Source organism: Rhagoletis pomonella, unplaced genomic scaffold, assembly GCF_013731165.1.
Source record: "Rhagoletis pomonella isolate Grant_MI unplaced genomic scaffold, Rhpom_1.0 Rhpom_scaffold_02993, whole genome shotgun sequence".
Lineage (NCBI taxonomy): Eukaryota > Metazoa > Arthropoda > Insecta > Diptera > Tephritidae > Rhagoletis > Rhagoletis pomonella.
Window position 1 is genome coordinate 9,789 of NW_023461546.1, and position 14,394 is coordinate 24,182.

General features: G+C 35.8%; 2 protein-coding genes across 3 annotated transcripts; both read right to left on the minus strand.

Annotated features, from left to right (window-relative positions):
• Positions 1–1,455: 1,455 nt before the first annotated feature.
• Positions 1,456–4,869, minus strand: LOC118753877 (esterase B1-like). Its single transcript, XM_036488752.1, has 5 exons — positions 4,547–4,869; positions 4,069–4,342; positions 2,977–3,127; positions 2,166–2,899; positions 1,456–2,098 (listed from the first exon to the last, which is right to left on the minus strand). The coding sequence occupies exons 1-5, from the start codon at positions 4,552–4,554 to the stop codon at positions 1,589–1,591; spliced, it is 1,677 nt and encodes a 558-aa protein (XP_036344645.1). The 5' UTR covers positions 4,555–4,869; the 3' UTR covers positions 1,456–1,588.
• Positions 4,870–9,371: 4,502 nt separating this feature from the next.
• On the minus strand, positions 9,372–13,890 carry LOC118753878 (esterase B1-like). 2 transcript variants are annotated; one of them, XM_036488753.1, is made up of 4 exons: positions 13,341–13,890; positions 13,141–13,291; positions 10,491–11,221; positions 9,372–10,435 (listed from the first exon to the last, which is right to left on the minus strand). In XM_036488753.1, exons 2-4 carry the CDS (start codon positions 13,262–13,264, stop codon positions 9,980–9,982), a joined length of 1,311 nt encoding a protein of 436 aa, XP_036344646.1. In that variant the 5' UTR covers positions 13,265–13,291; positions 13,341–13,890; the 3' UTR covers positions 9,372–9,979. The 2 variants fall into 2 exon arrangements, with proteins under 2 accessions (XP_036344646.1, XP_036344647.1); XM_036488754.1 differs by lacking the exon at positions 13,341–13,890 and having other exon boundaries at positions 13,141–13,328.
• Positions 13,891–14,394: the final 504 nt, after the last annotated feature.

The following is a 14,394-nucleotide window of genomic DNA, read 5'->3' on the forward strand; positions in this document are numbered from 1 at the left end:
ATAAATGAGATTTTTTGTAATAACTTAACTCCAGCGCCAACTGGCGAGTGAAATTGTGAAACTACACTATACAGAGCGCCACCCAAAAGCACACAAAAAACTTTGTTAAAATCATTCCGGGCATTTAGGAGAATTTCACTCACAAACACATATGCAAAGGAATTATATATACATATGTTTGTACGGTGCCACACCCTCTTTCCAAATAGCCCATTTTTCTCCATGACTATAAGATTGATTTCATATATCGCCGTACCAAGTTCCAGTATTCTACCATGAACACTTCCAGAGATATGCATTATGAAAAGATCGGTTTGTATGGAAGGTGCCACGCTCCGTTTATACATCGAAATTTTGTTTAGCCTATAACAATCCTTGGGGCGTCTGGAGCAGGTGTCTGAAATTAAAAAAAAAATCGGTTCGGCCGTTTTCGAGCTTTGCGAATACATATAAAATGGCTTTCAAAATATATATTAGTATAGAAGATTGGGATGAATCAAAATGGTTTTGAATATGTATGTTGCCATCTTTCTAAAAGGTTAAATTCCAACTATTCAATAATTTAAATAAGTTATTATAATATGGGTATTAATCGAAATGGGTTTTGAAGGCCTTCATTTCAATACTACATGTAAGAGGTTTCCATCTTTTTAAAATCCCGAATTCAGTTCAGGGGATACGTTTATTGAAAAAGTATGACAAAGAAAGTTTAAGTTTGAACACATTTTGAAAATGGTTAATCAAATTTCAAACCTCCTGTTTTTTAATTGAGTTTTCTTGAAATAAATTTTACTCATTGTAGCACGTAGAAATTTCATACACTCAGCGAAGCGGGTGAGGGCGGTCTAGTATTTCATACTGCTTCTTTTTAAGTTCCACATATAGGAGTTCGTTTTCTGAAGCCTCTTAATTTTAAGATTCGGACTGTTCACATTGGATTCACCATTTTGTGTTTTTAAAATCTACTTTCAGATTCGTAATTAGGGGCAAAAAGACAGTTTCATAAAAATTGTATTATTATTATTCTTTTTTAATATTGGATCAGCCTTTTTGAATTTTTCATATCTGCCTTCAGATTCATAATCAGCGAGCCCAAAGACTTCCTCGCTTCATATTTTCGCCACTTATGCTGAGCTGTTGCCCCATAGTGTAATGGACCGTGTGTATGTATGTATGTAAATATGAATGGTCCGAGTTAGAGAAGTTTTCTAATATCAATTAACTCCTACTCTTTATTTGCCGCTTAAATATTAAAAGATGATGTTTTTTCTGTCAATTCAAAAAATAAAGTAATTTTTTACTTAAATTGCTTTCGTGGAATTGGCTGTAAGAAAAAAAGCACAAAGGTAAATAATTTTTTTTTATGTAAAAACATTTAGTTAAAAAGTAATATGGTTAAACCCTTAGGAGGTACCTAATTGAAATATTTAAACAAAATTTAAAAAAGCATTTTTATATGTTTTACGTCATTATGATGAAATTGATTCAATACCTTTGCACAAAGTATTGCATTTCGGTCATGTATTCTTACAAAACAAAACATTTATTCTTTAGCTATCTACTTTTTAAAACTAAAATTGCACATTTTTTAATCTAAACTTGGTATTGGCACGCCCCAATAATAATCCTCTTCCCTATCCGCTCCGCATAATTGTTGCGGACTTGGATATAACTTAGCCCAGACTAGTAATTTATCCTTTTCTGGAATCTCTTTAAACTCCAGCTCTTTCCCAATAAGCATTGCGCGCAAGTTATAATACTTCGTCACCGCATCCCATATAATCGGATCCGATTCATCGCAGTCCGGATCACCACTCCGCGCGTAGGCGGTCCACATACCAATCATGCGTCTTATAGTTTTATACTCGGCTGTGTTTGTAAATAATTTACGAGAGTTATTCGAATAAAATAGGTACGACAATTCATCGGCATGCGCTACGCCACGCACATTATCTCTACCGCAATATTTCGCGCGGTAAAAATTGAAATCCGGTGAATCGAAGTCGAAACGATAAAGAAAGGTAGGCGCACGTGCGAATGTTAGGCGTGACAAAATTGTGCGATGAAAATCATGCCAAAATATTTTAAAGCTAAAGATCTAAAAAATGAAAAGGGATATGTGTAAAAATCATTATTGCAAATACTAAAAGAGCGCACACACTCACATCCAGATACTTAAACAATGAATAGTCATTGGGTTCTTCATCGCCAAAATGTAATTTCAGTAGAGTTATGCCCAATTTCTTTACATCTTTGTGCTTACGGATCTGACGCACTTCCTCAGGCAGTATCAGTTCCGGCTCGCGGAATAAACGTTGTATTACAATCGGGTTCTCTTTAAGTACTTTATATAAAAGTAACCCCTCAAAGGAAGATCCGCCCAACATCATTGACAAGTGATTACTCCAAGCTTTCTTTTGCATATCGAAGGGGCGTTCAGGTATTACGCAACCGTCTTCTACGTACGGCTCCACAATTGGACCAAAAGCAAACATATACGAATTGCGCTGATCCTCTTCACTCAACAAGGAATGCACTACTAACTTTTCAGGTGCAAGGTTGCTAATATATTCGAATACATGTGCATCAATATTATCCCCTTTGTATCCGTGAAAATGTGCCAGTCGAAATGCAGTATTCAATTGTGGCATATTTGCCCAAAAATTAAGCGCAGTACCCGACATGGCAATGGTACGCTTGAAGAGATCACGTCCTTGCTCCGAGAGCATCAGCAAGTGTGTTGAAGCAGCGCCGGCGCTCTCGCCAAACAGTGTCACATTTGTAGGATCGCCATTGAAATGCGCTATATACTTTTTTACCCATTTCAGAGCGAGCACTTGATCTTTGAGACCAGCATTGCCGGGTACTTTTAGCGAAGGATCGCGCAGACTGAGGAAGCCTAAGTGTGAAAGGGAAATATACATAAATCTCTCTGCATAAGAAAAATGAAATGTATGAAAAGAAATTTGTACTCACCTAAGGAATCGAGTCGATAGTTAAAGGTGACCAGCACCACATCTTCCATCATAAAATAATCGGGTCCATATAAGTCTCGATTCGCGGCGCCCATACAAAAAGAGCCGCCATAGATGAAGACCATAACTGGTAGAGGCTTGGAGGATGTTAGCTGCGAAATGAGCAAATAAATGTTTCATTATACCATGCCTCTTAAATTAGTAGTGAAAGAATAATGCTGTGTTCATATATTCAGTTAATTAATCAATTGGTAAATTAAAGTGCTACTTGAACTTATTTTGTAATTGATTGCAAGATTTGCCCCTAACAAACATACATACGTGCAGAGAAAATTAAATAAAAGCTTGTAATAAAACCGACTTAAATTCTCAAGTAAAATTTTCAAATTAATCAAGTAAAAATTTAAGACTATCTACCATTAATTTCTTCATGATCCAATGATCGTATATAAATCAAATTAATGTGGGACCACCTCTAAAAAATCGGTTAACGTGGTCCAATGTTATGTAGTAACATACATATAAAAAAATATTCCACTTTTTTTTGAAGTCAGTAAAAAATTAGTGAAGACACTCAATTCAATTACATATGTATATAATTTTGTCCCGTAATGCCTATTTCCACGGCATTGAAATTACAAAAAAATGCAGGCATTTAAAAATTTCCATGTGGAAATGATTTTAATGGCCATTTTTTAATGATACGAATATTTTTAAATGCCCAACTTTGTCATTATAATTGTTGTCATTTAATACCTAGTTAAAATCCTGCATAACACAATTTGATTTGCAAGTATTAGCGAAAAGAAAGTTAAGTCAAAACGAGCCAACAAATTTTGTAGTAGCAATATGTCAAAGTGGACACCAGTCCTTATAATTTGTTTTAAAAATCTAGCCATTCGAGTACCCTTAAAACCTCGAAATTTTAAGCGCAAAGTAAAACTTTTGAGTTTTTCGAGATTTTTTTCAGTACCAATCAATTATTCTAAATTAAATTTCTATCAACGCTGCCATTCAAATCTCAATTGACACCCAAATTTACCCAATTTAGCTGGCCTTTGAACATACTATAATGATTTTTGATGCATCATACCTTTTTTGTATAAACATTTAGGTACAGGCAATCCTCAGCGCCCTCTACTTTATTAGTATCCGGATTCTTTTGTAAAGGCCCCCTAGCACACTTTGTACAGTCTTTCACATCCGTCCATGGTTCGACAGCATGTGGCGCACGAAAACGTAACTTGCCCAGCGGTGGTTTAGCGTAAGGTATACCTTCAAAGCTGTAATATGTTTGATCGTAAATCGACGTACAAACTCGGCCTAATATTTTGCCTAACGGCAGAGTGAGGAGATACTCCTCTTGTCTGTAAATAATTAAGAATTTTATTCAATTACAGGCTTAGGGCCGGTTACTCAATGTCTGGTTAACGCTAATCTCCCGTTAAACATAGTTATCGACGTTACCGACTCCCTGTTGTACGATGTTTAACCGCAGATTAGTTTTAACCAGACATTGAGTAACCGGCCCTTAGTGTATATTTTTTTCACACACATATTTATGTACTTACGTGCTCATTATGATTTCTAGGTGCACCTTAGTCTAAGAGTATACATATTATGCGGCCAGTTTTTCTCTCTATTACCCGAAAGTGGCGCACAGCGCCGTCGAAAAATATGCTCTTCTTTAAATAGTCACCAAATAATGCCACACAGTAATTTCTTTCTGATATTTCATAATAATCGAAGCGATATCTAATATTTTGATAGCTTCTTTTGACTAATTCAATAATGTAAATGTTTTACTTCATTTCGATTTTTAATTAGTTAAATATTTTATCACAACAAATAGGCAAAGAAAACAACAGAAAATATTCAACTAAAATGAAATATTATTACGTCTAATGAAATGAATGACTGAAAAGAGACTGTTGCTTTGAAAAAGCAGCAAAGCAAAAGAGTCACACTGAAATCACATGCGCTAGCACAAATAGAAGCATATAAAATACATACGTAGCGCTAGTGAGAAAATCACTTTCTAAGCTTTTCATTGATCGCGGGCACATTGACCCTCACAGAAAGCATGAATGTGTAGCTGAGCACCGCTTGATCACTGAGCTCATATTTTACGCTCATTTTTATATACCTACTCTTCTATTTACTCATATACTTTGTTGCTATCAGTGATTCCCCTCGCTTGGTAATTTGTGGGCGTATAAAATGAATAGCGAGAAAAAGGGCCTTATAAATAAAAAAACTAAGCAATTACTTTTTCTTGAAATTTCAGATGTATTACTTGATTTATTAAAAAAAAATTAAGGAAAAGGTCAGGAATTTTAAGAAAAAGCCCAATGTTACTACGTAAAAATTTGTTAAATTTAATGAAGCTAAGTACTATTGTAATCAAGAGAGAACCTTCGTAATTTCTTTCCAATTGCACAATATTTTTCCTGAGAAAAAGCTTTGGATAGCGTAAAAAATCTATACATATAATAAAACTGTAACTGACCACATTTCTGTGCATTTTAGATGTTAAAGAAATTTTAATATGAGGGATTTTTTTAGAGCAATGAAACTCAAATCAACAATTTCAAGAATTTTTGTCAGTCTGATGTTTGTACGAGCATCACTCAAAAACAAATACATGAAATTGAATGCAATTTTCACCGAAGTATTGCTAGAGCTCTAACTTTATACATAGAGATTTCCTACGTATTTGAAAATTGCAGTTTAAGTAAATTGACAAGATAAAGTAATTATTAAAATATGGCTGTCAAAATAAAGAAGAAGGCTTAGAGCCGAAAATATTTTTGTAGAGGTTGCCACATGTTTGAAAATTTAACTTAATTTAATTGATAAGATAAATTAAGTATTGAAATATGGGTATCAAGCAACACAAAAATACTGTTAAGGCGCAATGAAGCACGCCGGGTATTTAATAGTAGTAAATAAGTATCTTTAAAGTCTTCATGGGAAAAGTTTCACTGAATCAGAAATAGTAGGCCTAATAATAAAAAATTCAAAAATATCACCGTAATTCCAGGGTGCGGATTTTATGAAAGTTGCCTTTTTTTCTTCCAAGAGGTAGAATATCTAGTTTTGCTTAAAAATTCACACGATTAAGCTTTCCCTGATTCTGTTATTGCTTTGAATTAATAAATAAATGAATCTTAAAAAAAAAAAAAAAGTTATATTCAAACACATTTTTCTGGGAACAAATTGTGTGTTTAAAGGACAGATAAATTTTACAAGTTATTGGAGAAAACGATGCTTACAGCTTCTATTTGAATTAAAACTCGGACGAAGAAGATACTCAATCAAAGATTCAATCAAATATCAAATTCTTAATTGTTCATATAATTTTTTGTTATTTTTCTTGCAAAATAACCATTCCGTAAATAAATGTGTATCTTTTTCTATTTTTTGGTTTTTAATGCCCATCCATCGATTTCCTTCATTAGTAACTTGACTTTTTGTAACAGAACAGGCTTTAGCACAAATACAAAAATTTGGCACAGAAGCTGTCATTTTTTAAATTTTTCCCTTGTTAAAGTTTTATTTTTTTTCATTTATTCATAGAAAATTAAAAAAAAAACAAGTAAGAGCAGCGCTGTCTTCGGCTATGCCGAAGGCTTCATACCTTTCATGAACATCTGCAAATTTTACTTTGACAGATTACTGCTTTTGAGTACATCTGCATACATCGATAGAGGAGTTACATACCTATATAAAAAATCGCATCTGAACAAACAGAGGTATGGAAGATATACCTTATATTAGCACCAATCTAAGTGATTTTCACTGCTATGTGATCGGTATGTAAACCGACACAATTTATTGGGTTTAGTTTCCTACATAAAGGAGATATATCGCAAAAACTGGTATCTGAACAATCAGTGCTATAGGAGATAAAGCTTATACAGCATAGATTTTGACGATTTTCTCAGTAGACTTTGTATTATTATTTATAAAATATCTTACGAAATTTATCGGTTTTAGCTGTTCAAATAAAGGAGTTTTACAGTAAAATCCCATATCTGAACAATCAGATGTATGGAAGATATATGTTGTAGTCACCCGATCCTTGTTATTTTCACTGTAAGTATTCTGTTAATAATGAGTGAAAATGGTGCGAAATTTCATGTTCCTAGCTGCATAAATGCATGAATTATAACGAAAAATCTCATATCTGAACAATCAGTTGTATGGGAGCTATAGGTTATAGTTATCCGATCTTTTTAATTTTCACTGTAAGTTTTCTGTTGATAATTATTGAAAACAGTGCGGAATTTCCTGTTCCCAGCTATATAAATGGAGGAGTTATAACGAAAAATTTTATATCTGAACAATCAGTTATATGGGAGCTATAGGTTATAGTGAACCGATCTTTGTAATTTTCACTGTAAGCATTCTGTTAATAATGGGTGCAAGTGCTGCAAAATTTCATCTTCGTAGCTGCATAAATGTAGAAGTTATAACGAAAAATCTCATATCTGAACAATCAGTTGTATGGGAGCTATAGGTTATAGTGACCCGATCTTTGTAATTTCCACTGTAAGTATTCTGTTGATAATAGGTGCAAGTACTGCAAAATTTCATGTTCCTAGCTGCATAAATGGAGAAGTTATAACGAAAAATCTCATATCTGAAAATCAGTTGTATGGGAGCTATATGTTATAGTGGTCCGATTCTTCCGGTTCCGACAAATGATTAATACATTATAAAAATACACCCACTTACCAAATTTGATCCGGATATCTCGAAAACTGAGAGACTAGATTGCATACAAACAGACAGACAGACGGACAGACGGACAGACGGACAGACGGACAGACGGACAGACGGACATGGATAAATCAACTCAGCTCGACGTTCTGATCATATAAGTATACATTTTAATGGGTCTATCTCTTTTTGTTCTGGTACTTACAAACATCGGACCAAAGTTATAATACCATTTCATGCTCATGAAAGGTATAAAAACAAGTACGAAAGTCAAAGTTCGGGTGGAGCCGAACATTAAATACCCGGCGCAAGTATTAAATATATGTTTTTTCACCTTTCCGAAAGCTACCGCTAGATGGTAAGCAGGGGTGTATAAATTTTGAGTAAATTAGCGTCTTTAAATTTCGAAATATTGCAGTTTCAAGCATTTATAAAATTTACCGTTATATTAAATGCGGCCGTAATTTTAGTCCGATTTCAATAATTTTCCATGTTTTGCTTTTGAGTGGCAAGCGCAATAACTGTACCGAGTTTGGTACAAATTGGTATAACGGTTACTGAGATATATACATATATGTGATCATAAGTGGGCGGTGCCACGCCTATTTTCCAAAATTTTACTATAAAAGCATTTCTTGGTAAAGAATTGTTGCAAGCATCAATTTTGAATAAATTAGCTTCAATATTTACTGTTTTATCGAAGATTTTGTATTTCTCTAAATTACCGTTATATGGGATGTGGGCGTGGTTATTGTCCGATTTTTAAAATTTTCGGCCATTTAGTATGCTGTACCAAGACCAACAAACGTGCCAAGTTTGGAAGAAATTGGTGCAGCAGTTACCAAGATATACACATGTAACCATAAGTGGGCGTGGCTACGCCCATTTTCCAAAAATTTACAATATTCTTATTTTCCGTCTGAAAGTTATTGTAAATATCAATTTTGAGTGAATAATCTCCAGTAGTTACCAAAATATCGCAGTTTTCGTATTTCTGGAAATTACCGTTATATGGGAAGTGGGCGTGGTTACAATCCGATTTTGCCCATTTTCAATGCCAACCTACCTTGGATAAATGGAAACCTACATACCAAATTTTGTTGAGATATCTCAATTTTTGCACGAGTTATCGTGTACACGGGCGGACGGACAGACGAACGGACGGACGAACAGACAGACATGGCTTAATCGACTTCTCTATTCATTCTGAGCATTTATGTATACATTTGTCTATATCTATCTCGATTCGTTTTGGCTGTTACAAACAACCGTTATGTAAACAAAATTAATATACCCGTGTGCACAAGTGCGCTCGGGTATACAAATTCCGAATTTGTGTGCAGTTGTTGCAACCTGTTCAATTAGAGTTGTTTTCGCATTTTATGTAGCTTCGTATTTGAACTGCAATTCTATAATAGAGATAAATGTGACGATCAAGAAATAAACGATAACGATTAAGACAACATATTACGTCATAATCGAAGATAACGACGAAACTTAAAACAACGAAAATATATAAGAATAAGAGTAACTGAAAGTGTAAGATAACCTATTGAAATTTTTCGATAGAAATCGAAATAAATTCCTTTATAAAAATTTGGTTGTAGATAGCTTTCGAAAAATATGTAGCTATCAAAACTAATCGAGTTATCGAAATTTATAGCAGTATCCAAAGTTTAATTAATATTTTCGATTAATATCGAGAAATATATATTTTTGAGTTATCGAAATCCACCGAGCCCTTGAAAGGTACAGTTTTGGGTTTTTGAAATTTTGGTTTTTTGAAATTCATTGAAATATTGATATGTATTGAAGTTTATAGACAAACTGACATGTACCGGGTAAATTTAAAGACCTGCAAAGATATAGTCATTTTTTTAGTTCCACTAAGCTAAGCTAAGTTAGAAAACTTCTCCAAGGGTTTTATAAAACTAGAAAAAACGGTCGAATTTTGACAGTAACTGGCACTACTAGTACTTAGTTAAGCGCTTAAAACTCCTTACGAGTAGTAGGCATGCTGCACGAATGGCTAATGATGCTCCTTGGATTCGTCTATCCTTGGAGGACAACAGCAAATCCCTCCGCGTAGACAATGGAAAGAAAACGACCATCATATCGACGCCTCCAAACCATATCATACTAAGTCACCTTAGACATATGATGTTATTTTTTTAAACAGAAGATATCTTGATCTTTATTTAATAATCCTGAAGTTTTTTTAGAAGCTACTTAATTTTGTAAGTCTATAATAAAGTACATACAGAAAATTTGAATACAATTCAAAACAATCTCAATCCCTCGTCCTTGAAGTACTCATCCCATACCTTACATTTTTCCAATTCAGGCCAATCGATGAACGTGATCTCGTTACTAATATTTAAACATTTTCGTTCGTCATTTGATGCCAGTGGCTCCCAAACTATGGGTTTAATCTTATCAACATTGGGATCAGAATTAGCAGCAAATGCAGTGAGTAAATCCATCATGAGTACGATGCAGTTGAACTCTTCAGAATCGCGTGCCAACTTAAAAGACTGCGGTGCATAAAAAACATAGGCAAGTTCATCCACATGAACAACACCACGCACTTCATGTCCACAACACTTGATGCGATACAAATTAAAATCCGGTGAATCGAAGTCGAAGCGGTATAGATATGTGGGCGCATGCACGCGACCGAGGCGTGCACTCATAAAGCGATGCATTGGATGATACATGAAATCGTGCGACACCAACTGTAATGATGAATGTAAGAATGATAATAATCTATCTTTAATAGAGACTACTTACGCGCATAACATCCATAACATTTTCCAAATTCACCTCCTTCTCTCCCATATGCAACTTTATGAGTTTCCTTGCCAATTGCTGTTGCGTCGCCAAATCACACGAGGTTCCAATCTCATGCGAGAATAATTTTTCCGGATGCAAACTCAAGATCTCATATAGGTTTGGATATGTTGTGAAGAATTTGTAGCGCGCTAGAGATTCAAAGGAAGTCGCCCCCAACAATAACGGTTTACTATAAAACCAAGCTTTCTCATCTGCAATTACTTCAAGTGGGTCTTTGGTAATTATAGCATCCGATACGCCAGCGTTTTCTTTGACGGGTAAGAAGGTAGGCGCCATATTTGGGTCCCTTCCCTCTTCTGCTAGAAAATTCGGCAAACAGAGCTTTTCCGCCTCAAGTGAGCTTAGATAATTTAAAATATCTTTGTTATCTTCTGCGCCCTCATAGCCCACCCGCTTAGCGAAAGTAAGGTGGACATTAGGAATATCGGGTGTTCGCAGATATACGCCGGACATAAGAATCGCTTTGTGAAAGAGGCCCTCGCATTTTGGTGTCAGCGTCAGCATTTGTGCGGCGGCACTTCCTGAGCTGTTGCCGAAGAGAGTAACGTTGTTGGGGTCACCATTGAAATTGATGTAATTGTTTTTGAGCCACTTCAGCGCCATTACAATATCCTTGAGGCCAGCATTGCCAGGAACCTGCAGCTCTGGTTCGGGAAGACTGAGAAAACCTGGGAAAAAATAGGAAGTGGTTTTTGTTAAAGGCAGCACTTTTATTTGTTTTCTCAATCTGCTCAGGGTGATATGACAACGTTAACTTAGGGGTATCGGAGAGGGTTAAGTGGCTCAGAATAACCGATTTTCATCTACAAATTTGTCATTTTACTACAAATTTTTTTCAATAAATCAATCCTATTTCTGCTATTAATTTTACGCTTTAGATCATCGAAAATATAGTTGCCAAGACATTTTGCCCTCAGTTTTGCCAGTGTTGGCCAATAGCAGAGTAGATGTTCGATGGTTTCCCCTCCTCTTCGTCCATGTAATTTTCTTGTTGCTGCAATGGCCTGGGACCGAGACTATGTGTGAGCGAAATCTTCCACCCACCTCTTTAAGAAATCGATGGAATTGAACGACTACATTTGATGTCAGTGTTATTTTTCACAGTGCACCACTGACGTTGCCTTTGTTAAAGACATTGGTGCCAAGAAGGCGTGAGCAGAAAGATGCACTTAATTGTTCTGAAATTGTTCCAATTTTGATCTATCCGTGGAAACATGGATCTATTTTTTCCCCTGAACATGTTCAATGTCCACTCTTTCCTTGAAGAGAGATTGGTCATGAACTGAGTGTTGATGGTGTGAGTGGGTGGAATGTAGTTGGTTGGAGAAAATCCAATAAGGTTTGATAAAATTCTACAGTGATCCATGTATGGGTGCATCCATTTCTAGGTCGCGTTAAGCCTGAGGCCTGTGCGATGGGCATACAACCTTTCAGCGATGTTGGATCCCCAATTTAACTTTCCATCTAAAATTAAATTTATATATTTAGTCTGTTAGGTTAGACTAAAGCGCCTAACGGTGTACAAACAAGCACACTTAGGCTCTCATTCCGACCAGCTTTTGTACCACAAGGGATCTCATTTACCCCCCTCTCCTTCTCCTATACAAAACCAGTATGTACAATTAAAAAATTTGAGCAATGCTTTTTTGTATGCGCACTAAATCGCTTAGGTCTTTAAAGAGTTCAGAACCCATGAATCTCAGTCTACTCCTCTCCGAGTATCGCCGCGTACTTCGCTAGAGAAATTCGACCGGTCAGCAAACCTACAGCTAAGAAGTTTGTTCATGTTGCAGGTTTGTAATTGTTTTGACATTGCGCCTGCTTCTTATAAGAAAAATACTTGTGTATTGAGCTACGACAGCGAAAGTGGAAGGGAACTGGCCTTCCGTTCAATCTCGTCCTTCCTCTCATTGCTTATTTAGCCGGGTGTGGAGTGAACTGATCTGCAACCACGTTAAGTGATCAGCTTCCGAGTTATATGACACATAATTCAGAGCATTTGGAGCCGACTGACTACCTTAGGAAATACAGTGATTCGGTAGACGGAATGACTTTTATACTCTTAGTTGCTCCAAAGACACTCCCCATTAGACTTTGTTTTCCAATTTGAATCGGTCAGTGTAGAACCCTTGCAAAGGATTTCCACTTTATATACCAGTTTAGTCCTCTGTCCGAGGAAAAGACGAAGAATCTCCAGTCTTCAGACAAACAGGGCATATGTAAGTGTCTCAGCATCCATGTCTTTGTTGATGGTTCCACGTTCGAAAAAGTTAGACGACTTAGTTTATTTAGGAACCAGCATTAAAACGAAATGTAATGTCAGCCTTGAAATCCTATAGAGAATCCTCTCTCAACGTACAAAAATCACCCGGAAGAATTGTCTATAAAAACATCTGAGAGAAAGATTTACGGTCTTTGCGCATGGTCGATGGCGAATACCACAGAGGATGCGCATTTTTTTTGACAAAACAGTGTACCAGTTCCGCTTTTGTTTACTAACGCGAGCAGGGTGTTTCTGGGTCCAAGATACTTTTAATGAATTATGTCTATAATATTTACACATATTTAGTTACATCTATATACTCACCCAGCGCTCCCAAACGATAGGTCATAGTAACGAATATAACATCTTTCATCATAAAATAGTCTGGTCCCCAAGCCAGACGAGATGCACTGCCTGTTGCGAAATTACCACCATGTATGTAGACCATAACCGGCAGAGGTTTTTCGGATTTTAGCTATGGAATATATGAAAGAAGTTGTTTATAAAATATTATTATCTTTTACCTTTTTTGCATAGATATTCAAGTACAAGCAGTCCTCAGAGCCTTCAACGCGATCAGTATAGCGATTGTATTGGATACATTTGGGTGCCACTTCGGTGCAATCGCGTACATCCGGCCATGGTTCAACTGGTTGTGGCGACTTAAAACGCAAATCTCCCAATGGTGGCTTGCCATATGGTATGCCATCGAAGCAATAATATGTATCACCATAGACTGTTTCTCGTAATTGTCCACGCACCAGACCGTGAGTGGTGGAAATGATAGGTTGTTCAACATTTCTTGTAATCCTGAGAGATATTTAAGGGTTAAGCTCCTAGCTGATTAAGATACAAAGTACTGTTTGCCGCTTCAAATGAAAGTGATCTTTCAGACACAGTTTCAGCTATGTTGGTAACCGTTTTTTTTTTTTGTTTAGTATCAAGTTATCGCACTTTTTACGAGCAATGTACGAGTATGTATATTAAGATGGCCCGAAAGCCAAGTAAATTCGGAATTCTAATGCTCTCACCCGCTAGCATTGTTCTGTAACGAACAAAATTATACCCTTGTTGTTTTTTTTTTATTTTGAAAACAAAAAATAATTAGAGATCGCTCAAAGTTTTCCATGTATTTTATATGGAGAAAAGCAATTTTTCGTAGAAATGGTATAGAATTGGAAAACTTTGTTTCTCTTTAGCAGATTTCCAGTAATAATATCCATTGTTTGTTTAACATTTTTTATATTAACTTTTTTTCTATTTTAACTATTTTTATAGGTTCCCTAAAAACCCCAAAAACGCAATGGGGGCACGTAAAAATCGCTGGTATTAAAAATTGGTTAAATACACAACTAGGTGTTCTAAGCACTTCAAAGTTTGCAGGTCTGACAGTATTTACAAGAAAAGCTGTTTTCGCCATTAATGAACCATTTGTAAGGTGTCGCACAGTGGGCCGCCTCATACAAGTTAGCCGGAAAATAATATCTTATTGCTTCAGATGCTTAGATTTGTTGTAGAAAGTGGCCATACAAAAATTTACCTTGATCAAGGATCGATTAGATGACACCAGAGGTCCTT

What these genes read in the sequence shown, in the direction of transcription:
- LOC118753877 (XM_036488752.1), bottom strand. An exon ending in TAAATGTTTATACAAAAAAG is followed by an intron (nt 3,128 to 4,068) that starts GTATGATGCATC and finishes CTCATTTCGCAG; the next exon opens with CTAACATCCTCCAAGCCTCT. An exon ending in CTATCGACTCGATTCCTTAG is followed by an intron (nt 2,900 to 2,976) that starts GTGAGTACAAAT and finishes TTTCACACTTAG; the next exon opens with GCTTCCTCAGTCTGCGCGAT.
- LOC118753878 (XM_036488753.1), bottom strand. Translation starts at nt 13,264, where the DNA reads ATGGTCTACATACATGGTGGTAATTTCGCAACAGGCAGTGCATCTCGT. An exon ending in CTATCGTTTGGGAGCGCTGG is followed by an intron (nt 11,222 to 13,140) that starts GTGAGTATATAG and finishes ATTTTTTCCCAG; the next exon opens with GTTTTCTCAGTCTTCCCGAA. An exon ending in ATGTTATGGATGTTATGCGC is followed by an intron (nt 10,436 to 10,490) that starts GTAAGTAGTCTC and finishes TCATCATTACAG; the next exon opens with TTGGTGTCGCACGATTTCAT.